This window comes from Bombus pyrosoma, linkage group LG14, assembly GCF_014825855.1.
Source record: "Bombus pyrosoma isolate SC7728 linkage group LG14, ASM1482585v1, whole genome shotgun sequence".
Lineage (NCBI taxonomy): Eukaryota > Metazoa > Arthropoda > Insecta > Hymenoptera > Apidae > Bombus > Bombus pyrosoma.
This window is the reverse complement of record NC_057783.1, coordinates 6,552,794-6,579,781: the sequence shown is the minus strand read 5'-3', so window position 1 is coordinate 6,579,781 and position 26,988 is coordinate 6,552,794. Positions and strand designations below refer to the sequence as shown.

At 32.3% G+C, this 26,988-nt stretch overlaps 1 protein-coding gene across 7 annotated transcripts; it reads right to left on the bottom strand.

Annotated features, from left to right (window-relative positions):
* Nucleotides 1–174: 174 nt before the first annotated feature.
* On the bottom strand, nucleotides 175–26,668 carry LOC122575300 (BAG domain-containing protein Samui-like). 7 transcript variants are annotated; one of them, XR_006319398.1, is made up of 3 exons: nucleotides 26,342–26,450; nucleotides 10,234–10,378; nucleotides 4,817–4,952 (listed from the first exon to the last, which is right to left on the bottom strand). XR_006319398.1 is itself a non-coding variant. In XM_043744072.1 (2 exons), the coding sequence occupies exons 1-2, from the start codon at nucleotides 26,513–26,515 to the stop codon at nucleotides 2,844–2,846; spliced, it is 2,283 nt and encodes a 760-aa protein (XP_043600007.1). In that variant the 5' UTR covers nucleotides 26,516–26,668; the 3' UTR covers nucleotides 175–2,843. The 7 variants fall into 7 exon arrangements, 3 of the variants coding, with proteins under 3 accessions (XP_043600007.1, XP_043600009.1, XP_043600008.1); XR_006319396.1 differs by lacking the exon at nucleotides 26,342–26,450 and adding an exon at nucleotides 12,444–12,580; XR_006319397.1 differs by lacking the exons at nucleotides 4,817–4,952; nucleotides 26,342–26,450 and adding exons at nucleotides 7,035–8,158; nucleotides 12,444–12,580.
* Nucleotides 26,669–26,988: the final 320 nt, after the last annotated feature.

Here is a 26,988-nt window from a genome sequence, read left to right as displayed (position 1 = left end):
AACTCTGTTCCGAATTCGATATTTACCAGTTCTCTTGCAAAACTTTTAGCAAAATCATTTTACAAATCAATATTGTCAACTTACATTTACATTTTAGTTTTCGTTCATTATATCTCTAATTTTTCTCATTAATTATTTCGTTTGTATTTAATTATTATAATATTAAATATTTTGTTTGGTAACTAAATGATTTATTCGTATTGTAACTATAACAAATTTTCTAAAATTATTTTATACAAGCCTTTATAGAGAAACTGGTTTTTCTTTCTTTTTTTAATGGTAGAAGTCCATTTTTTCTTGTATTGAGATACATAATACATATTTAAATATTTCTAAAAGCAAAGCTACAAAAATTGTATTTGCAATACAAAAGTTAATGCTATCAATGATATTCTTACTTATAGTAAGTACTACTGTAGGTAGTAAGTATTAGGTACTAAGTAATTTTTACTTGTAATTGCTTGTAATAATCTATTATACATGCATACATTAAATCTAAAACCATTTATGCAATTTCTTTTTAACCAATATATCTTTAATAATTTTTGGAAATACTAATATGTCTCTAACTATATACCATTAAAATATAACAGCAGAACACATCAGTCTATCATGAAGCTTATGGTATAATTTACAAGTCAAAATTGGACTTATACCACTTTAAAAAAATAGGCAATACAAATGACGTAATTCATGGACGCAGAAGAATTTTGTTATCAACACAGGAGACAGGGACTTTTTAATATGATTTAATATGATCTGATGAGGTTAGGATCAATATATGATTCAAACGAGCAGATTGTATTTTCAATCGAATGCGTTTGTTCATAAAATAGTTACATTTTCGCCGCACTTATACTGATGTTCTACTGATAATTAGATCATTTATTCATCCACTCTTTCTCACATATCTTTCTTTTGTATAATACATTTATTCTTTCTTACCACACACACTACACACCACACACGCGCGCGCGCGTGCGCACTTCTCACACGTCAGAAAAAATACAAAATTTCTGCTTGAGAGCAAGTGATTTCTACAGATACATATGTACGTAAATATCATACAGAAAAAAAGAAGAAAAAAATGAGAAGAAACAAAAAAGGAAGAATAATGATGAGTATCACCCTGAACAAGGAACCATAGAATAATGCACTTTATGCATTATTGTTATCGACAATTTTTCTTTTTTTCAAGAGATAAGAATCAAGTTTCTTAATATTGTTAAAAATCGAACAATGATTTAAGGTAACTGTGAACGGGATACATCATTTTTCATAAAACGAACACATACGATCTTAATATGTACATACATGGTTCGTATATCACACACAATGGTTTCGTGACAACAAATTTGCACATAGGATTGAAATAAAGTGGCTCAGAAATTCACAGATTTCATACTACACAGTAAATCAAGTAAAAAAGAACTTAATTGATTTACCTAGAAATTGATTGTTTCAGCCTAAACTGTATGTAATTCGATTTTTATACAGCATAGATAACTATGTTATGAATTATATGTGCTTGGAGTGAAAATGTTGCATAGTAAAAATAATTTTGTTATCTTATAAATACTATAAAATTAGTCAATCACTTCTACATTTCATATTAAACTAGTGTTCTCCCCCTTCTTAGTATATCAAGGAAAAAGCTTACAGAGATATTTAAAAAATCACAACTATGTGAAGCTGTATAAGTTTTTCTGTTCATTCTCTTCGTTATTAAGAATCTATAAATTCCTGAACCATCCTCTTTTAATAACCTATTATATTAGGGGCACGAAAATCGTGCTCGAATCGTTCAGCAGACGCACAATAAATTATAAATAGAAATAATAATAATAATAATAATAATAAAGTTAGTTTTATCATGCTTCAGGCCGTGCGCTGTAATACTAATAGTAAGAAACGAACGCGTTCCATTCTTGAACGTTCGACTCCGACATCCTCAACGCGTTTCCTTGTGGATAATCATTATCATTTTCATTATACAACACGTTTAAACATTTTCATAATCGTGTCAAATTCTTCCCGCTAATCTTATTATCAATACTGACTACATGCCAGCCAGTCTCGATAATATATAGAACACTAAATATCGGTTCCTAAAAAATGCTTTTTCATTCCTTTGCTTTTACTCAGTCATTATCTAACCAATTAACTAGTCAATCAACGTCTCAATAAAAGAAAGAATATATTTAATAAATAACGTGACTAATTTAAAAAAGAAGAAATAGTAATAATAAAAACAGAGAAAAGAATTGTTCCTAAAAGGAGACCGATATTTCAGTTTCTTCGAGTGCAATCAAACTTTGCACTGAACATTATCAAAACGTGTAATACAATTCCTTGAGTATTCTATGTTCTTTTCCCATATGACTTCCCATGAAATCAGCACGGGTGAAGAGTAGAAATCAGGAGGGACAGTTTCGTCCAAATGCAACGCAACAGCGTGACAGCCTTTTTGTGCTGGATATTCGTTGTACGATTCTATATGCTATAAGGTTGTCTGAACATATATACTCTTCTCCTGTTTGAACCTGACTGCAACCACTTGAACGAAGGAGCAACGAAACAGAACAAAAGAACGTTTCCGGCCGGCGTGGTTTCTATGCTGACGATTGTGCGATTTTCACGTCGATCCACGACGTTCCTATCGATCTGGCACCAAGAATGATCGCAAAACAGAGAAGAAATAACGACCATCAAAAGGCTTCTCTACGCTTGGTCTCCAAAATAATGATATTCTGTTCTGGCGACAACCAACAGAATAACTTGCTTGATGCATCCTTTGGTCCAATTAGAATCGTGACACTTTATGTTTCTTCCTGCCAGCTATTCTAATTTGCACTAGCCTCAGTGTTCTCCGGAGCTGGCAATGGTATAGGTTTATCAGACACTGGAGCAGCCTGTTTCTTTGTCTTCCTTCCTTTTTTTGACCTGGGAGACTGCTTTACCTCACTACTCTCTATCTCCATTTTCTCCTCTGTTTCCTGTTGTTGTTCTTGGTTAGGCCGTTTACTATCAGTTTTTTCAGTTTTCTTTTCCTTGGAAGTGTTTTCTACTTTCTTATTCTCAGAAACATTCTCTATTTTTTTTTCTTCTAGAGGATTTACTTCCTTATTCCCCTCAGAGGAAATGTTCTCAGTGGTCTTTTCAGCAGAAATATCTGTTTCCTTTACTTCAGTAGTGTTTTCCTGTTCCTTTTCTCCAGGAGCGTTCTCTACTTCCTTCTGTTCAGTTACAATAGTTTCGTCTGGAATCTGCTGAACTTCCATGGACGTCATTTCCGGCTTCTTCGCTGGAGTCGTTTCAATAGGTTCGCTGGAAACCTGCCGAGCATCCTGTTGTTGACTCGTGGCGTGATAAGTATCAGAGTTCTCTATTTTTTCTGTAGAAGGTTCGGTAGCTTCTTCAGATTTTTTCGTTGGAGATGATGGCGCAGGAGGCAGTGGGATTGCTTCCTTATTCTGAGACTGATCCTCTTCTTTATGATGCATGTCCACTGTTCCAGTCTGTTCAGCCTCCTCGGTTACATTAGAAACTTCTTGTTTCTCCTGTTCCTCTGACAATACTTGTTGCGATGGAAGCGGCGCCTTCGACTCTAGTAAACTAATTGTTTCCTGTATAGTCTTTATTGCGTTCTTGCGCGCCTGTCGAACATTATCTCTACCCTCTGTCTCTATATCGTCCAATTTAATCAGTTCCCTAGTAAGCATTTCATCTAGATAAATATATTCTTTATCTGTCCTCGAGTTACCACTATACTGTTTAACTTGTTCAGCCAGAGAGTCTACTTCTTTCTGTACAAGAGCTACTTTTTCTAGAGGATCCTTTGGAACAATAGGTTTTGGTGGTTCCTGTTGCTGAGGTTGCTGTTGCTGTTGAGGCGGAGCCTGCTGTTGAGACTTCTGTTGCTTGGATTGCTCATAATGCTGCTGCTGTGGTTGTCTCTCAGTATAATATTGCTGTTGAGGCTGTCTTTCGCAATACTGTTGCTGCTGAGGTTGTTTAGGCTGCTGGAAAGTGTGTGTCTGCTGTTGTCTCCTGGAAGGATGCTCAAAGCCGCTTGCTGGCTGATAGAAAGATTCCTGAAAGTGTGGAGGCCGTTGATGGGGTCTTCCACCAAAGTGCTGACCAAATGTTCTTTGAAAGTGTGGTGGTGCGTGAAACTGTGGAGGGGAAGGTTCTCTTCTGAAAGGAGAAGGTGCTCTTCTGAAGGAAGACGGGTCGTCGAAACTTCTTGGTAGCACAGGTTCGTCTCTACCTTCAACAAAAATTGGAATATGCCTAACGTTACTTTGCTGCTGAGGTTTCTGCTGTTGTTGTTGAGTTTGTGGTTGTGGCTGCGACTGTTGCTGCTGTGATTTTTGTTGTTGAGGCTGGTTATGCTGTGGCGTTATATCTATCCTAGAAACGTATCTCTGACCCTGTGGCTGCTGCTGTGGCTGTTGCTCTTGCTGTTGAGGTTGTTGTTGATTAGAAGACTGTCTATTCTCTGGAGGAGCGGACATTGAACGCTGTCCACGATTTCCTCTGTCAAGATTTTCCATGTTGTGATGGTGTTGACCTATATCCACAGTATTACGTAATCCGTATTGCGGAATTTGATTTTTCCTATGAGATTCTTCGAAATTTGAGGATTTATTTTGCTGATTCTGATTAATGTCCGCTTCACCGTGCGAACTGGAGGCACTGATTCCGCTGGCAGCGCTACTTCCGCTTGCTTGGCTTCGTGCGTCCTCGTCAGAGTAACCTTGTTGATGATTATTACGATCTCTGTTTCCAGAGTCGCGATTTCGGTTACGGAAAGAGCCGTGGAAGGGGATGTCACCCCAAGGTGGGCCTAACAGATGGTCGGCAAATTCTGGGTGGCGGGCTGCTAGATCGTCCAGATGCGCACGAATATCACTGCGTCGTCCGAAATTGTCGTCGTCGAATGGGAACCCCTGGTAACAGGTAATAGAAGTCGAAGTAAGGAATTTGTGTTCTTTTTTTCGGTTTCCTTTAGTAAGTCTAAAGTGCGACTTCTGAGGTCTGCATACGTGGTATACGGAATTTTATTTTAATTTATTTAATTATGTATTAATCCATTAAAACCAAGGGAAAAATGACGAGCAAAAATTAAGTAATAAGCAAATATTTTTTTATCAAGCTAAAAGGAATTAGAAATATTCGGAGTAATTTAAGGTATTAGAATAATAAATACTTGTAATTCACAAACTTCATAAAATAGCAGGATTTTAATGAAAGAAGAAATATTATCAAAAATGATATAATCATGAACGAAATGTTAAATTAATGCAACATTGGCTTTTAATGAACTCTTACTATTTCGATATTCAAAGTTCAAATTTTGTTCTTAAATATTCGTGTAATGTTTTCATTTTTCTATGTCTATTAGAATATTCTTTTTTAATTTTTTCTTTAAAATTTTAAAAGACCTCAGAAGACGTCTCTATCAACTAATATAACGATGTAAGTTAAAGTTTATTTACTTAAGTTCTGCCGCTTAAGCTGTGAAATAAGCCGTGTTTCTACATTTCTTTGCGAGTTAAAGCGATTTCTTTCTCTGTAAGTCACAGAAAGCCTGATACCGAACACAATATAAGAAATATAACAAATAGGAGGTAGGCGTTCGAATAAATGGTATTAAAAGGAAAACGAAGCGTAAAGTGCAACGCTTTGATAAATCTGTATCAAACTTCTAAAAAGATCTATAATTTCAATAAAGTTACAAGATCTCGTAATGATGTATTATTAAAATTAAAAGCCATGCACAAAGAGATTAGAATGTTGTATATATTTACAATATTTTACATACGTGAATATATAGAAAAATACTTGGAAGATTGGTTTTTTTACGATATCGGAAGAGTAACCATTAACGTTACGACTTGGGGATAGTAGCATGATAATTGACGCCATTTCGAGAAATGCGTGATTTCGCGTGGGTGTTCCACTCGTGACGACGTGTACTACGACCTTTACGTCATTGAATAACTATATACAGTGGCGACATGATGTACACACATATGTATATACATACGTGGCTGTTGCACTGTATTTCGTAGTTTCACCCATAAATAATAATTCGATCAAAGGAAACCGTGACTTCCTTAGCAAATAGGAATGATCGTCTAAAATTTTCTTTTCTTCCTTTAAGAAAGTATATACTTATGTCTAAACGCAAATATATAAGAATCATAGAAAATTATAAAAGATTATTAATATATAATATTTTCTATTATTTGTTTGACTTTAGATTTCTATCTTTTTGTTTGACACTTTTTATTTCAAATATAAAATTACTAACAACTATTATAGGCATTATATACAAATTTCACAACTAAAAGCTAACATTACTACTTCAGCAATTATTTGCTAGTAAAAAGTAAAATTTAATGGTAAAAAGTAATATTTCACAAATATAGATCAATCAAAAGCAGAAGCAAATAGTGCTGTTTAATATTTTTGTTTAATAAACATATATCTAATATCGCCTTGTTTTTTAGACGAAAAGCTTTAAAAGTGCAATGATTGGCCATCTGCAGGCGAGCAATTCATCCTACACAAACTATTTCCTTAGAGTCTGAGTGAATTTTTGTTTTGTTTGAGTGACTGTTTCAATATAGAAAAATGGTGCTCCGAAATATTAACCAATTCATTTTTTAATAAACACCAGTCTTTTAATATGTATCATTTTATTCGGTTCTAATAATACCTAGAAAATACCACAAAAAGCATTTTTATTTTTGTGAATTTATGTGCAATTTAAGTCATAGGACCTAAGCTTACATTTCTCTTTCTCGAGTTCATACATTAATTTCCAGTATTCTTTGCATATCTTTGACTAAAATATATAGAAAGTCTTTCATTCGTATGTCGATGCCCTTTAAAGGTGCACCACTTGATTCCGCTTATGAATCATGCACACCCGTTAAACGTTAGGTCTATTTAAACTTTTCTTTCGCTTGCTTCTTTTCTTCATTATCGACTGTAATCTAATTCCTATATATTAAATATTATAAATTAAATAAAAAAGGAGAACCGAATAAAAATAACTTTTAGATATTTTCTGATCAGCAAAATCCATAAATTAACCTTTATACGCAGATTTTCTCCGTCTATTGTGTGTGATTGAGTGTAACTGTTATTAGAAACACAGAATTCAAAAAAAGATAGACAGATCTAGCTATACGTATGAGGGCAATAAAATAGTGACAAAGAGTCGTACATAAACTTTTACAACTTCGTTGTAAAGAAAAGTCTTCAATTTTCAAATTCATAGTAATTTATATCTTTAAAACATTCATTAAGCTCCATAAAACCGTTTGACTCTGTGAAATTTTCGAGAATTCTCACGTCGTATAGAAGATGCGCGCGCAGCGTAAACATTAGAAGCGCGAAGACACGAAATATTTAATTAAAGAACTAGACTATTGTCTAATTCATTATATTTAGAATTGCTACATCTGAATCAACTATCATCTTTTTTCTTTGTGTTTCTTTATTTTTATCTTCAATTCATCATTGTGTGTATAGTTGCTAAATTAGGTTAGACCACAATTAAACTGTCATTAATGGCTATTAATAGTTCTTTGAAAATTTATTTTGCCTTAAATGAAATTTCCTAAGCAGAACCATTATACTAATCACCGTCCCAGTTACATTAAGGAAAGTTAATTCTCAAGCAATGTTCTTAACATTAGCAAGCTTAATAATATGAAGTAATATATAATAATAACAATAATACTAAACTATTTTGACAAATTATAATCTTGTAATTGTCTTTCATTTCAGAGATATTTCTATCTAACTCTCTATATTTCATATGTATTCTTAAATTTTTCTTTCCTTTGTTATTGTATTTTAATAGTATATTATTATTGTAGTGGGTTAGGATGTATTCGAAAAGAATTTTAATGTTTAAAAATCATTAAAGAAGGTACTAGATCACGTTCATGCAACGCTTCCGATGTGAAAATTATGAAACTTGTTAATTATTATGAGATGCAGTTCCAGGAGCTGTGACTGAACTACTCTGCATTGAATATTCATCCGCGTGCTGCATTCCTCGCGTTCCTTGCCTTTTATGCGATTTTTCATGATTTCATTGTTGTGTTTTCCTTGCGTATATGTATGTGTTCATGCACTGTAAGTGTAAATTACATGTAACTGACTAACAATAACTTAAATTATAACGAAAAATCTATTAAATCAAGTCAATATAAAATTTTTAATTAAATTAATGATCTATCCACTATATTTACTTTACAATTTACATTTTAATAGTTTTAAAATAACAAATATCATAAATAATATAATTATATTTATATTCTTATATTTATATTATATAAATATAATTATTGTCATTATTATATATATTATAGTAATAATTATTACATAATTTAATAAATAATTATAAAATAAATAAAATAATTTCTGATACATTTTTGAGGTTAACTATAATTAAAAAGAAAAATTCTTATATTGTTATAAACAATTTTGAATTATTAACAAACAATGTATTTTCCATTGTAGTATGCTAGAATGGTAATTTTACACACATTTTGTACGAACAAAACGCATATGTAAGAACACAAGGGAATCAAAGGTAAAGAAAAGTTCACGCCGCTATGGTTATCCATAAAACGGCAAACTGGGTGAATGTCAGCGGCGGCTCGATATAAACGAAGAACTGTGTCACGGTTCTTTGAATCAAGCCCACGACAGACGACGATTTATAGTTATTTCCTGATTTCCTCATGGTATTCTTCAGAATATACAGTTCATTTACTTTTAATTAACATAGAAATATTCTTCGAGAGAAGTAATAAGAATAGAATAAAAGAATAGTTATTTTCGTATGATTTATAATTAAAAAGTGGAAGTAGAAGAAAATGCAAGATAAATTATTCTATCTTCTAAATATTTTTATTTTCAGTTTGTATTAGTAAAAAAAAAAATAATTAAATTGGATTATGTTCTGCTTCGGAGAGAACGAGGAAATTTTGAAAGTCTGGGCGACATTCATTATTAAAATTTTATGATTTTGAAATAAACAAATTAAAAGCATTCTCGAATCTGGAAAGGTACTGAAAAAGAACGAACAAGAGTGTTAGAATTTTGGAAAAATCTAATTATAGAAGTCATGAATATTCGCAGCAAAAATGTTTAGTTTCTGAAAAGTACCAGGATGACAGCAACAGTAAAAGAAAAAAGCTCAATTGAAGGAATAAGTTTCTAAGATCATTAACAATACAAAATTATTAAAACTCAAAAATACAATGAGGGAATATGAAACAGATTTACACTATTTCTTAGTAGAGAAATAGAAGTTATTAAAATTTGTAATGTAAAAGATCCTAAAAATTTTATACTGCGAAGATTTTTATGAAATACCGGAAATATGTCGCATAATGGATGAGTGAAAGAGAAGGAATACCAATCTGGTTTCACTTCCGTTCTCCAATGGATGGATAACGCCTACGCGACATATGTCAAGGCATCATCATCGATAGTATTAAAAATAATGTTTATCGAAACCGGTTTCTTTTTTACGTGAAAAGGGGCAGCCGGTTAGATCACAGGTAAAAATACTCTGTTATCGTCTTTTCGAGAAGCCGTAAATGATATTGAGAAGACAATTTCCTTTCAATTAGCTCGATTAGACGTTGTATAATTAATGGTGGAAATGACATAGCGAAGCTCTCGTGCAGTTGACCAATGTGGACAAATATAAACATTATAAATGACTGATTACAATTTTGCTTTCGTTTTAATAGTTACTGTGGGTTATTTCGTAATAACCTACATATATAAGGTATTTAGAATTAGCAGAATTATTACAATATAAAAATAGCGATAAAAACGATAAATATGTAGAAAAATAAAATATGAAAAATAAAAAAGAAAAATAAAACGCATTTCACTCTCCATATAGAAACAGGAAATTTTTAAGAAAATTTCTTCATTTCTGTTCTTTAATAGTTAGCGTTAGGTTAGGATTACCTTTAGGTCTTATTCCTAAAAAAATTAGTGTTCGTGAATATATAAATAAACGTTATAAGAATACAGAAAGGTAGATTTGTTCTTTTCAAAGATCAAAAATCAAACTGTGAGTATTAAAATACTAAATACTTATACCACAATCTACGATTAAACTACAGTTACAAAAAGCACAACATGCAGCTATGCAAATAACCGTTATTTCTCTTTTTATTATACCTTTTAATATATGAACTGAACTTTTACTGCACGAGATCTTACAGATCAAGATTCCTAATCTTCCTAAGCAATATTCGCTTCGATTCTAACCTCAAAGATCCTTCCAGTATCATCGGCAGTATACTCCAAACAATAGTGTAATAAACTGAAACAATTAATCTTTGTGCTATTATTTCGATTGAGAAAATTCTTTGGAGAACAATGAACATTATCGATGATCAGAGTTGAATTTCAAGAGAAAAGACCATTTATGGCCGCAAGATATTCAGGCAAGCCTAATACGGCTGAGTGGTCGGACATAAACGAGAGGAAATAAAGCGCGTAGTCAGCGAATGGACCGCGATTATGTTACGTTTTTCGTCTTTTTTTCTTCTTGCTTCTTTCTTTCTCTATCTGATTCCTTTTGGTCGCAGACAGAGCTACGGAGGAGAAACGTCTCCGTTAGTTTATTATTAGCGTCAACACGCTTATGTTTTGGAGGAATGGACCTTGTTCTAGGAGAACACGTTAGAAAGATTCAGGACCGGTTTGGGGCTTGATCAGACAAGAAGACGCCAGTCAAATCGAATATTTGTACGAATGCCATTGTACTGATAACTTCTGGTTGGAATACCATGAAAATGATAATATAATAAAATGATCTGTGAGATGATTTTTCTGGAAGATATTGATGATGAAAAATTTATCTGGAGACTTAAAGTAGAAGTATAGACTTCAATTTACGGTTCTAATTCATAGAAAACGAGTAATGGTTCTTATAGCAAACAGGTAGTAAAAGAAAAATGCCGAAATACATGTATATGATAAAACTATAGCAAAAGTATTACAAACTAACAGTCAAATAATTAGAAGTTATGGAAAAATAATATACTAATAAATCAGTGTAATAAAGTCATAAGAAGATTTCATATTACATAACATTAAGATTCTATAGAGAACCTATGGAAATTCCAGTCAAGATGTCAAAAAACCTATATTTCATTCTAGCAAGTAAACTATAAAAAAATGTATAGGAGTACCTGGAATATATCATTATATGTAGCTGCTAGTCAATGGAAATTTTTATATTATATTTTGTACTTAACTGTACATGATTGAATTATACTGATTTCATAAAATAAATCAATATTTTTTCATATCATGTTTTCAGCCGAGTTTTGCAAATGGATATTTATACCTATATATCCCTATATATGCGAATTGTACATCGTCATTATAAAACTATCATAACACTCACGAAATAGTTCCAAAATTGCATTTCCTGTCAATTTAGGAAACTCCTAATCGAACAAAGGTGTTGTAATTTTAAGAGTCCTAAATTTCATTTTGACTGAAATCAGTAACGTGAGTACATAAATTGTATTATAGTAACATCAAGTTAGTGAGGAATTTGTTCATCCATCCTGTTCGTCCGGAGAAAGTGTGAAATCCACGGGTCGACAAGTCGACGTTTTCGAGACGGTGAAACCTACGTCATTCCTCGCGAATTCTATTTCTAACTTCCACGCGATCCCGCAGAACGCAAGAGAGAAGGTCGAAACCGACGTTAAACGCAAGAATCGAGAACATCGATAGGCGTGCGTATACCTTCCCCACGTTCCTATCAACTAGACAACACCCAAATTTCCCATGGGATAGGGTAACATCGATTATACTATCCGTTCAACAAACTCATCAATAAAAAGAAAAATAATACAGATAGTAAAACAATAAAAAGTAAAAAAAAATAAATAATAAAGGTTCATTATATTAAATAGAGACGAATCACATAATAATTCAAATATGCAAATTATATCGAAATTATATCGATGATAACCTATACATGTAGAAGGAAGTAAAACAAATCAAAAGGTGCGCAATACTACTTTAGAACGATCTGGAAAAGTCTTGGCATAAACGTCACGAGTCGACTATATCAACGTTTAGATCGCATGATTCGACATACAGGCTTGGAACAACGTCATAAGCCGATTAACACAACTTCTTTACATTATTCTTGTCTGATACTTAAGTGTTCTAGTAACGAACAAGTTATAGTATAATGTCGAGACATCGAAATATCGACGAATAAAAATAACGTATACCGTCCATTACTCTTAACTGTAACACGTTAAAAAATCGTATATTCGTTCCGGTTGTAACAAATATATATGTATTATGTACTGCGGAATATACGATGGGAATGGCAAAAAAAAGATGGCACCACTTACGGGAAACGGACGATCCAAATCAATCGGTTCTCCGAATTCGGATGCTTTGTCCACGATGACAGGCGAGTCCATTTTTTGGACCCTTTGATCCGTGCCTGATTTTGAATACGTGGTGTTCCTTTTTTCCTTCTTTTTTCTCAGGAGATGCGATTTTTTTTTAATATGCTGGTATTTTTTATCTCACACACTAAGAGGTTAAGTTCGTGCCTCTTTTACCGTTAAGAGCTCGCTCTGCAGGTTAAGTTTTTTTTTTATGTATATATTTGTTTATACGTTTTCAAAAGATCAGCAAAGAAGCTCACTAAACAACAGCGACGGCGTGTTAACAAAAAAGGCGAAACGAAAAAATAAACGTTTGGAAAAAACACACTTTCGTTTTCTTTCTCTTTTTGCTTAAAGATCTTGCAAAGTTACCCGAGTCAATTACGTGCGACAGTTGTCTTTAGCCTCTCCCTTCGATCTTCTCTAGGTAGCACTCTAGCTTTCTGTCTCCTCTTCCTTTTGCTTTCAGATTATATAATTGGACCACTATCGGCGTTACTCCGTCTATTTTACACTTGTATCACTCACTCGCAAATAAAAGATTTTGCATTAGAAGAAGGAAATGTTCTCCTGAGAAAATCCTCAAGATGCACGCGTTACAGAACACACTCGTTTCAGGTCAATAGCGAAACTGTCAGCGCGCTCCCGGAGCAACTTAAATATATTTGTTGTGTGGGCTGTATCAAGAGCCACGTGACTGCCACCGAGCGCAACCGAACCCTCACGGAAGTAATCGAACGAACACACCAGACGCTACTAGAACGTTCCTCTCTGTTTGGCTCTTTCGAGAAATCATTTGGTTTTCGCGCACTTAAAGGGCACGCGACATTCGAAGAGCGAAGAATAACAGAGAACATTCTTGGTGTACTTTTTTCAGACATTCATAGATAAAGATGATTGAAGTTGAGATCGACCTTATCACTGATTGTCTAAAATAAAAAGTATGTTTTGTCGAAAAATATGTATATTGGAAACATCATAAAATTCATATTATTTTATGTTCATATATAATCTAGTAAGTTTTTCTTGTTTCGTGGATTTTTTAATTCCTTTAATAAATAAACAGAGTTTTTAAATTACGTAGAGTGTTAGGATATTTATGATTTCGAAAATATTTTTTTTTTCACGTTGAAATCGGTTTGAAATATTCTTTCAGCATGATTTATCGTCTGTGCCAATTGTGGGTCGGTATTGTCAAGTTTTTCCATTTTTCGTTTTACAATCAACCTACCGAGCAAGGCTGTACTCTGGACTTGTTTACCTATATCCTTTTATAGTAAGCATGAATTCCCTTCACATGTTTGTATTCCCATCCGAAAAGTTGGTCAACTCGTTTTCCTTCCTCGCAACCAATAATCGCACTATATAAATAGATCATCATTAATCGAGTAGAATTTTCGATCGTGCTATTATCCTCAAAATTCGACTTATTTTTTTTTAATGTAATATTAACCATGAATCACTCGATGTAAGTATAAATAGACCGTGTCTGATTCAAAGGCACTGTTTCAGCGTAAAATATATATAGACTACATATTGTTCCCAATAAGAACTAAATTGGGCGGTTAATAAATAAAACCCATATGTATTAACGAGATATATTTTTAGAACTTATCGAGCTTTAAATAGGATCGTTACTGTAATTCTGATAAGATTCTTCTGACACTATATGTAATGTTAAGACCCACTAACAATTTTAAATGGTAACTAAAGAACTCTCCATGACCGATGGAGAAATTTCGCCGAAAAATTCCAATGAAAATTCAACACTCATCTCGATCCAATAATTATTTCGTAATTAATGAGAATTCTATACGTCGTGTTTGTTGCATAAGCGTTTGAGGGAATGTTTTATCACGTAATGTCAACTGATTATATGTCAACTTGGCTTTACGATTTCAGATGTATTATACCGCTGAAGTACTAAAAGTCAGCCATTGAAAATTAGTCATACGATCGCAGTATTTGGCCCCGATCCAAACCTCTTCTGCTGGACGTGAAAATACGTGTGCAGGTCGTGTGGCCAGGTATCATGTAATATAGGTGCTTTATAATCAAGATATTGCATCGTGACGCAACAACAAACCGAGACCTTGCTCGTCGTGACCTAACTTTATCATCACCTAATGATAAAATTTCATCTTATCTATATTAGCAATAATATAGTAGTATTAGAGATATAAATGAATTCTATTTGAGTTATGTAATTATAGATTTGTTTAAATTTAAAAATTAATTACACACACACACACACATCTTTTTTTTGAGAATAATCATTCTATATGGAAGAATTCAAAATAATATTTACATTAAATTAGTATTATAATATTCTAATGTGTCTAATGTGCCAGTAAATAATTCAGAAGAATTCTATTTAAAGCTACATGTTTAACTGTTTTACATCGTGTTGATCAATATGATACAATTTGATTTATTTTTTTGAATATCCAAGGATGACGATAGAATAATTAATACTATGACTTCAAGCGTGAGAACACTATATTTAAAGGCAACTGCAAGTGACATAATAGTACATAGAGTATGTCTATACAGCCGGTTATACCATTGAGATGTAATTAATGGTATATAGAAACCTTTGAAATGATGTTTGATTGGATAAAGGCCAAGCAAAGTAGGAATAAGATTTCATAATCTAATGCGCGATTTTCAATTATCCTTCGGAAACTTCCATAATTCATTAAGTATCTTTATATATTTTTTTTTATCTGAAAATTAATGTTTTGTAATTCATATTCATTTAAGATATTTTGTAATTGATATTTATTTAAGATCGCAATAAACAATATCTTAATATTACCTGGAAACGTTTCACGAAAATATATTTATTTTTTTGTCTTATACTTATTTTTATGTCTACTAGCGAAAAAAAGCGTTCAATAAATTAAGCGTGATCCATAATAATGTTAGCATGTAATTTATATTTAATGGTAACGCGCCAATGCTACAATCATAAAAAGCGAAGAAAAAGATTGACGTAATGATGTGAAAAATGTAAATTCTCGATCTTCATTTTTGAAAGAGCGTTATTCTTAGAATAATTATTTATAATAATATAGTGAATTAGTTTTGCTACAAATATAATTATTTTTACGAAAAATACTATCTTTTTATCAAAATAATAAAGTTATGCAATTCATTTGGATATCTTTAATTTAAAAAAAACAATATAAATTAAATTTCATCTTGACAAATTAAATGAGGCTTAAAATATCAACAAAAAAGTATCAAAAATGGTTTATTACTCGCACTATACGTACATTTAATAACAGCATGAGCGAGCACGTGGTACAGCATCGCGAAACATCAAATTATAATCCCTTTACGATCACCAAGGTGCAATTTTGTCTATGCGTTGTGGAAATCGTGGAATCAGCTTCCTGTGGAATATTTTCGAAACGCAGTAGAATCGGATTGAAACTTTTAATAGTGTCGAATGTTTATACCGCGCTTGACAATAAGCAGGAAACACAGATCGAATCGTACACTTCGACGAACATGTCGATTTGCACATGCATGAGTACACAACGGCAATTCGCTCGACAGATGACTCACTTCGTGTTCCCCTACAATCTACAAGATAGAGATTATGTAATCGATTGCTTGACAATACATCAGCAAACTGCCATCTGCGGATTCTGTAGAATTCTATACGCGAATATTGCACTTCGGTGATCTTGCACATGTGAGACAATGGCAAGAATAAATTGTACGTGTGGTAGCCCTCCATGGTTTTCGAACACTTTATGCTTACATGTACAACTTATTATCAAGCACGATCTTCATCTCTGACTTTCAGATGTTTCGAATTATTCGTTTCGAATTACCATTCAAGGATTCTTATAAGATTGCAGAAGTGTGATATACATAAATGCCATTGGTATTTCTACCTTTCGAAAACGTTTCGGTTTTAACCTCTTAATGCTTAAATTATGAAAGTGAAGTTTTACAATAGGGATAGAAAATAGTGGTTTGTTATATATATATATGTATAGACTGCGGATATTTATGCAGATCCAAATTTTTATGAATACAACTAAAGAAATAAAACTTAAATAAAAATTTGTTTCATTCTCTATTAACAGATGTTTTACTTTGAATACTTCATATATTTTGGTACGTCATCATGTTATTATGTATATACCTACATTGTGTGCATCTTTGTGCCTTTAAATTTTACAAAATTACATAACAATCCGCAATCTAATTACAGATCTGTATCACACGATAAATATTAGTATAATTTTATGAAAATGATGTATAAATTTGTTACGAATATAATAAGTACAATAATCACCGACCAATTAGGATTACAAATCTCTCATTCAATCTTCTAATTTATTATGATAATGATATTGGTGGTAACGAGACGGAATTTCTTTTATGGCGAGAATAATCCACGAATAAACCTATATACACGTCTTGTGTAATATGTGAAACAAATCGTAAAACTGCTGGTTTCACTCATCACGTAGAATGATTGAAAAGATTGATGCATAATAAGAGACTAATTTTAAGGTTAGGAGCAGACTTTTAACAGGGATGGACATTGAATAATCTAACGATAAGATCAATAAGAATAATTTTTATATTTTTTTAAATTTGATAATTTAATGTAACTGAACGTAATGAAACTTGGACTTTCTTTGAATATCGATAGTTCAAAGCTGCGTGTCAGAGTCATGGCAATAGAAGGGAATGAAATTTGTTTCGATTCATTAAAACGATGACACGATGTTTAAAAGAGAAGATCATCCTTATATATTCTGTACGAGTCAAGTCAGGAGAGATAAATAAAATTATATATCTAATAGCTCAATTTAAATGTTTTTTTATGATGATACAAATATCATAAATCATTAGCGAAGGTAAATACCATAACAGGAGTTCGGAAAAATGTTTTGTTACTTGTCGCGTTTCCATTACGATCGCAAATTACAAATTAATATATTCACACTTCGTACAACAATGAATATTAAAATATTTTTATCTGGAATTTTTATTTATACAATATATTATTTATATTATATTCAAAAAATACTTCCATCTATGAAATTGATACACAGTCCAAACCGAAATGGTGTACATATGCCTTAGTAATTTTTGTGATGAGTGTTGCCATCTAACGGTTCAATAACTAAGTTGCAAAATGTAAATTACACCTTTCTTATGATATAAACGATTTTGTTGTTTTTGAAGAAAAAGACGTAAATTACAATTTGTAATTTGTAAATTGTCACGTGACAAATATGTATGTATTAATGAAATATTATCTAGTCAATAATTTCATCTTTTCATCTCTTTACAAAACACGAACTAGATCAAACGTCTCTCACGGAAACTTAAAAGTAAGTATAATCGTTAATGTTCAAAATCGATCGAACAAATCGTGGATCATGTTATTCGATATGAGAACTTATTGCAGTCTCGTCTTCGATTTTGTTTCTCGATCTTGTTCACGCGTTTCGATCACTCGCACGATCATCGATAATGATGATCGATGATCTACGGTGATCGATGGCGCGGCCAGGAAACTATGATGCTTGAGGAAGTGCTCGATCGCCATTCCTTAGCAGACTGAAGTTTCGTGACGTCATAGAGATGACTGTAGAGTGTAGAGAAGACTGATTTCCTTACGGGCTTACGGATATCAGCATATCTCTACTACATATATTATGCTATACATGTATGCATTCTTGCACGTATTAGGCCTGCGTGTAAACACATACTACATACTTATTTCTAAAATTCTTACTGCGAATTTTTATGCAATTTCATATTGTTATTAACATAACTGAAGAAATGGAACCTATATAAAAATTTATTTCATCCATTAAATCTAAGGTTTTATCATGATACTTGTATATATCATTTATTAAATATAAATTTGATAGCATAATCTAAAATCACTGATCTACGAATTTGATTTGAATACGATTACGATCTGTTATGCGTTCTTGTATTAAATTATTACTATGAGAAGTGAAAATAAGAATGATCAATGTGTACATTTTCACACGGAACTGCGCCGTGTTTCACGCGCAACAAAGCATGATGTGCACGTGTATCGAACGATCAAAGAGTGAAAGGAAAAGTGGAGATTCCTACTACAGGTCGAACGCATACACTCGTAATGCTCCATTGATGCAACGAGTATACTAGTCTCAACACGTCGGTCAACGCCACGTTCTCTTATTTTTTACTCTGATGTTTGAGATTTTAAAATTGATGTAAGCCGCCATTAGATAATTTTGAGTCACTATTTTATCTCACAATCATAATAGTCTCGGTGAAATATCTTGAAATTAGAGAATCGAAAGTTTTTACGAACTAGACTAGCAACAGAAGCATTTTAGATATATTTCTCCTTTGTTCTATAAATCATAGCGAAGTTCTCGCGAATTTAATTATTAATTTAGTTATTATATTAAGTAGATATTGTATACTGTACAATATATTTAAATATCGTAGTATTACACTTAATGTATACAAAATAATATATATTATATGATGATATTGAATACGTGATGTTTTAGTTATTAATTACTATGTATTAATAATCAGGTGTTCCTTTTTCTCAAATGCTGTATATGCCTTATATGAAATACTAAACAATGTGAAACTTTTGGACATTGGTATGAAAGATGCTAAAGGTTTGTTAATAGATGAGGATCAATATTGTACGTTTGAAATACTTCAGCCAATTGTAATTGATATAGGGCGTGGCGATAAAAGCTAAAAGCTCGCTAAAAGCATCGAAGGTCGAGGACACCATGATACCAATCTTCATGCACAAGGACTATGTAATTTTCGAATATCTTTGAAAAAACATTAGACATACCTCTTAGGAAGCGTGTAAAGAATTTGATCGTGCAGTAATACTATAGCAGTATTGTCATATTCGATGTATACGAACAGAAATGATCTTCGAGATAAGACACATAATCTATTACAATCATGTGTTTACTTTTATTACTTCTTTCTTTGTGTTTGCAATGAGAAGATATCTTCAAGAATGTATTTTGTATAATTAAGAATGTTCTATAAATTCGTTATTTGTTCAAGAACCATATTCTCGGGGATTATTTAAAAATTCAAAATATATCTTGTATTATTCTTGAAACATATAAAATAATATAAAAACCTCTAAAGCTTTTGCGTTATATTTAGTATATAATATGTATAAGAAGAATTTGTGAAATTTTATGTTGTTATAACATGTTTAAGAGGTTTGATAGGTTTATTTATTTCCTTAGAAAGTCCATTTCATTCCATCCTATTATTAATAATTATCTACATATTGAGAATAGGATTCAGAGTTTTTACTCTGTATAATGTCTTAATTTTAATTGCCTTGATTTTCTATAACTAGAATTTCTCTACTTATAAGAAAAAATATTGTAACTTTTTCCTTCTGACTATTTTTTAATTTAATTTTAAATTCAAAAATTAATAATTGCTATCAATAAATCCTTTAAATGCCAACATTATGATACCAAATACTTTTCTCATGAATAAAGGAAATTCCACGATTATAGAGGGTTAAATAATATGTCAATTCCCAAAATTCGCGGCAGGAAGACACGATATGACCCTTTCCCTTCGAACGATTCGCAGAACTGGCCATAAAGCGGATAGGAATGCCGCTTCATGAATGACGTTCACCAAGGAAAGTAGGAGGGATAATCAAGGGTCCGCGACGTGGTTCTTAGAACGGAGAAAGAGAGCACTTTTCAAGACGTCCCTTTCCACGCACGATGAATCCCAATGACTTCGTGAGTCATCGCATGAAAATTGCAGTGGGTGTAACGAGGTGTCTTATCTTGCAGTTAGCACCAAACTTTGCCTGGTTCAATCGGAGTCGAGTCACCATTGATGCATTACCACGAAACATCATGCAGTATTACAAGTCATAGAAAAGCTCCACTATTACAAAATTATAGGAATAGTATCATTTAATTCTGGATTATTATGGTGGAGTACTACATTCTCCACTTCTTCCATTTTCTTCTTCCTTTTTCAAAATATAAAATTAGAGATTTTTAACATTTAATTGATCGCATTTTCTTAAATCTTTAAGGAGAGAATCGTATTATATTATTCTTTTCCTTTGCGAATTTAAATACTTGTTTGTCTTATCTTTCTTCTAGTTATCTTTAAGAGGGTCATATAGCGGTTGTTTATAGATGTTATTTCTATTTCAGGACTGGTAATTCTTTATTATCTATACTTTTTAGTATTTTTCTGGTATGGAGAGACATATCTAGTAGTAGATCTAAGTTCTAGTCAGAATCAATAAAATATTCCCTTGATATACTTTTACCCTCTCTAAACATTTCTGTCTCCATAACATTTTCCACGTCGATATCCAGGACGGAGAAGTGAATGGGAACCGCAAAAAAATGAAAGAAAATCGGCCAGTGACGGCAGCAATCTTGCCAGAGTAAATATTGATGCAGGGGTCCAGACGGATGACTACGTTCTATACCAGAAATGATCATTTCTATCGCACTTTCAAGACTTCATCTCTAGAAAAGAACTTCATAAAAAAATTTGTATATCTTTTCTGAAGATGGATCAATATCGGCAAAATTATAAAACAGAATACTTCGTCGTTTCTTTAAAAAATATTATGAAAAAACAGTATTTATTGTCCAAGTTAGAGGAAATGTTCTTTTAAGAATACAGACTGATATAAAGAAGAAAATGTATATGTTAAATACATGTAAAAATACTTTTAACCAGCATTTACTGGCTCTTTCTCGTATGAGAAAGATATTTCTGAAAATAAAAAGTGATATAAAAAAGAAGTAAAAAGAAAAAGAAAATAAAGATAAAATCTATGGCTCAGGTTAGATGAAATTATTCTTTTAAGAATAAAAAAATATATTCTCATCGAATTGAGATACTCTTCCTTTTTTCTCAAAGTCGGTATAAAAAGGATTTTCACAACTATGAAGTAATGTTGCTTTTTTTCTCGTAAGAGATGCATATCATGAAGCAATGTTCTCAATTTTCAAACACCATCGGCATGTTCGAAGACCTAGGAACGTTCTCGACGACGAAGTCGTCGCCGACGCCAGAGCCTCTGAAAATAGCTGCCATTGATTCCCTCTCGCCATTCCAAACCAAGAACCGTTCGATCCAGAATAATCTGTCCATTTGATCCGTGACATTTTCCACGCACACATTAAATTTCTTGCAAATCGTCGGAAATTTTACATTTGCAAAATTTTTTAGATTTACTGGAAGATACCATCTTGATCACGCGACTAAAACATTTATCCTTTCTTCTATCTTGTTTCTTTGTGTTGTTAGTATTAAATATACTTTTATGATAGTAATTACGAAATTATCTCTCTTCTCTTTTGTCCTCGTTTCTTCTTTGAATTTCCCCCTTTCTGCGAAATTTTGGGTACCATATTTTTATGCACATAACTAAAGAAGTGTAAAAGCAGAAAATTGTTTCATCCATTCTTCACAAATCTTATAACGAGTTTGGATACTTTATACATTTCTCCTGTAGAATTTTTCCTTGAAATTTCCCATAAATAAAATTGAATATCTCGCATTAATTCCATTAACCCTGACTTATCTTCTAATTCCGAACAAGAAAAAAGATATTTTCAACTCAATCCTCTATTTTTAAAAAATAATATACTTTCCAAACAATTCCAAGTCTAGCTATCAACCGATTGAAGAAGTTTGAAAATGAAGAAAGTCCACCCTAACTAGTATTCTTCTATCCAAAAAAAATTGCAACGAAGCGATGCATTCTGGCTTCGTAGCATTACTTTAAAAGGAACGCACCCTCCGTCAGAACGATCTTATCGATTGATCAATGAAACGTTTTATTGTTGAAAACAGAGAAGGGTCTATGGCGAGGCGAATAAGTGGTAAGTCATCTCCCCGGCGGGCGTTTGGCAACAAACACGTTATTTCTGGGTCCTTTGCCGGAATCTGTCTGCACTTCTGAAAAGCCAACGATATCAGCCCGATGTAGAGCGACTGCTTTCGATGGTAGAATTGCGAAACTTACCGCACGTATACCATATTGATCTCATTTCGTACTCGTGCACCGGTACGTCGTCACCCTCTTTCTCTCAGAAGGGACGTTTAATGCAATTGGGGTGGTTTTAATAGCCCACTAGCTTTATAGACTTCAATGAATACAACAGAACCCTCTACAGGGACGCGAGTAAGCTCGAGTAGGTCTTTTATAGATGATACACTCTGTGAATTCCTTTGTTGCACACTTGCCAAACTACTGGTTTTGTATTAACACATTAACAACATTTCATTTGTAATTCATTCCGGTCGATTTACATTGCTCAATTCTGTTACTATTGAAGTTAAGCAAAGAAAATTGCAAGGATCGGCTTAATATTCTTTCGATAGTATTTCTTCTTTCATCTTGATTCTACAGTTTGATGAAATTTGGTGAAACTGAAGTATTTATCAATATGATAAACTACTTATTCAGTTCGGTTTCTTAATAACATAGCTGTGAAATTCCAAAGACTTGATTTTATATTTTTCGAGTAGTATTTCTTCCTTCAGCTTGATATTATAATTTGATGAAATTTGACAGTATGTTAAACTAATTTCTTCTGAAATTATAAAAAGCTTTTGTGTATCTTAGATTTATATAGTGGGCTTCTGCAAAGTATTTATTATTTTAATATATTTTTGGTATTTTAAGAAAACAACATGTAAGTTACATTTTTTATGTTTCCTAATAATGTACAACTATTATAATTGGTTCTTAATGGGCTGAAATTATAGTGCTTCGTCTTCATACTATTTATAGTATCAAAAAATCTGAGAATCTTTATATTTCTAGCCAGTTCTATATAAACAATGTCTCATCCAATTTATTGCTCCTTTCTTAACAAATTTCTTAGATTTTTAAAAATATTTTATTCTCAAATATCTTGTACAATTCCGTTTCAGAATTCGCTAATAGATTAAAACCAGCAATTGTTTACCGCATGTATCTGGTGCGAATCTTTATTGTTTTTCGATAAAGGTATGATTTAGGTGTAATTAAATTTTTCCACGAATACAAAGATATTGTCGTATCGATAAGCAAAATACCAAAATTATATTTTTTATAACAAGAATCATATACCACATCTCTTGAAAATCTTATGCTTCTATATTTTTGTACATAAAATCAGAAATTCCATAAGAACGCTTCTATTAAGGGCTATTATCGTAACAAGGAAGGTATAAATATAACTAGGGAAAAGACATTGTGTTTTTTGGAAGAAAATTATCATTATATCGTTAATGTATTTCAGAACTGGATAAAGACCCTTTTACGACGACCAGAAACAGCAATTTCCGCCATGAATCGACGGTCATTTAAACGCTTTTTTCCCCCAGAAAACGTTTAGATTAATCGATTTTGTTTCGTTCATTATGCACCAAGATGGCGATCGAAGTTGAACGAAACGAGGACATACGAAAAAGGAGGGAAACCCATGGCCTCCGTTTGAATCATCAATCGTTTTCCTTTTACTATATGAACAATTTTAATTCCATATTCACCCTGCAATAGCATACTACCTTTTTGGACATGATACCCGCATATTTAATCTATATAGAAAATACTAAAAAAAAAGTTTCATAAGTAACCTTCAGACATTTAGCTCAGAGCTATAAGATTATATGTTAAAGCAATTTTATATTTGCAGTTATTTTACTTAGACTTTCTCAATGGAATGAAAAAAATCCCATTTTCAAAAAAAAGCTCTTCATAAATTTGTTGAATTTGAAATAAAAAACAGATGACGGCTGATACTAAGCTACTTGTTTCTTAAGGCTCTCTTTACATAGATAGATCGATATCGACGGTAGATAAGTCTACCTACTGTCTATATGAACCGATTAGTGCATTTTTAATCTCTATATATACATACTTTATGTATACACACAAAGTGACACTGAGGTAAAGTAATCGTAACTTTAAAACTATCTTATCATTATATTATGAAGTTATCGTATTATTATATTTCTCTTCTATACATATCGAAATATTAGTTTATTTTCACAACAATACTCTAAAGTTCGTCGATAAAAAAAATAATACAGGTGGATATTTTATTGTGGTATTCATTGGGACAATCTCGATTATCACAAGATTACCGAAATATTTGATCGTTAAAGTGTCTTGTTTACATGAGTCTAAGGTCACAGTTCGAATTGAGTAATATTACAAGGGATACTGTATCCAACGTATTGAAAATTTTTCGTTATTCTTTTTAATGATAATTAAACAATTATTGTACGAAACACATAATACGTAGTGCGTTGAGAAGATCGCGATAGAATAATTGAAAAATTTTCACGGTACCCGATACAGCTGTAACGGTCACGCAACCGCCATGAACTATGACAATTGGCTCGTTGACAACGCGGAACAGGTGATTCGGCATAATAAATACCAAATTTTTGCAACGTTCACATAGCATAGAAGAATAAAATAATAAAATCCCATATATATAGGATTTTATTATATATATATATATATATATATATATATATAAACGTATATAAATACGTATGTAAATATTAAAATATAAATTATATAATACCATTAACCTCATTTTAACGCTACGCTATCAAATTAGTTAAAATAACTGGTATCAGATTTTTTGTTTTTGCAAGTATGTTTGATGATGTCAATATTTACTTTTATTGCAATAGACACACACACATATTTGGTTTCGTCATTAACTATAAACTAATACATTTAAGCATAATACATTTAAGTACATACATATTAAGAGTTAGTAGTTCTTGTGTTAAAACTAAAATACTTGTCGTAATTAGTTTGTAACAACACGACTTCGACAATACTATATTCAGTGCAAAAAAACATTACCCTATATGAAAAATATTGCACTTATGAACCTATCACACATTTATATTTTTTCGAATCTTTATACATTAGGGTACTTGAAAAATACCGATCACCAATAAACACGACAGTTTTTTCACTTTTTGCCTTCTGAAAATATCGGCATTGTGACAAGAATAACCGACAAGCAGAGAAAACTAAATACATGCTGGTGAAACGATGTAGAAATTGGGCCACTCTATAAATAAAGAATTTTCGTACAACACATTCAAATCATGCAAGAAGGAACACATTTTTTCGACATTCCAAAGTGACTCTAATGAGGGTATAATGATATAATAATTTAAAAAGTTGTTCGACGAAAAATTACCCGTTAACCTCCTGACATTCTGTTTTGAGTTTTGATGTTTTGAGTTTGTATCATTATATATATAGATCCATATAGTATTTAATAATATTTTTTTAATATTAAAATTTTTAGTTGCATTTAGAATCTAGTGCTATTGGTGAGTATTTCTGAACGTATTTTAAACTTAAACTGATAGAGTATTGATATTGCAATTCTACCATGTCGTTACTTATATTATCATTATGTTGAATTAAACTATTTAAACTAAACTAATAGTGAAAATTACTATTTAAATTATTAAATAAAATAAACAAAATATCGTAATTTATAATAAATACATTTTACATGAACTTAAAAATAAACTTTTGTACCAACAGAAACAAAAATTAACGATGTTCTATCATAATTTGACACTGAAATATAAAAATCTGAAGGTTAACAAATAAAGTACAATTAACTCTTAAAACCGTGATGAGAAAACAACACTTACGCTTAGATATAAAAATGTGCTTTACATAAAAGGCATCATTCCAGAAACTTAATTTTAATAATAAATATTATGTTCCACTGATTTGCACGATTTGATTTTAAACGGAGATTTACGTAAAAAAGAGACAAACTCACCCTTGAGAAAGTGGAATGTCGTTCAAAGGGATCCCGTTGCGATCTATTTGTAGGCTCGAAGAAAGATTTGCTGTCTTCGTCGAACTGTTGTTTAATCTCTTGCAGAAGTTCGTCGCCGGATTTACCACGTAGTCTGTCGCCGAATTTCGGCCGGTCGCGAAAGTAGAAAGACATAGTTGGGTCTACACGCGCACAACCGTTTCATGCACGATCAGTGAACGTTACACTTGTTGCCTTTTAGCCAACACGCTGTACCAAATTTAACTTGAAATAGTTTCCTTTTTTCACGATGGTCACGAAACCAGTCCTTCGTACAATTCCCCTACGAAGCGTTGCGCGTGACTGAAAGCTCGCGCCGAATCATGGCGAGAATAATCAAAGAGCGCGCATGCTCACATCGGCCTGTGTAATCGTATCTTTTCGGCGCGAAACGTGCGCTTATTGGCCCGTTTTCAATTGTCGGCCAATCACAGCGCGCATATCGTCACCGATTTATCTCAAACTACTTCGATATTCGCGATGCACATTCTGATGCACACAAACAGTACGCGTCTTACGATCTAAATTTAATCGTCAGCTATTTAAGTTTTGCATTTTTTTATTTATAACACCAACGCCGAAATGTCCCGTGTAATACTTTCATTTAT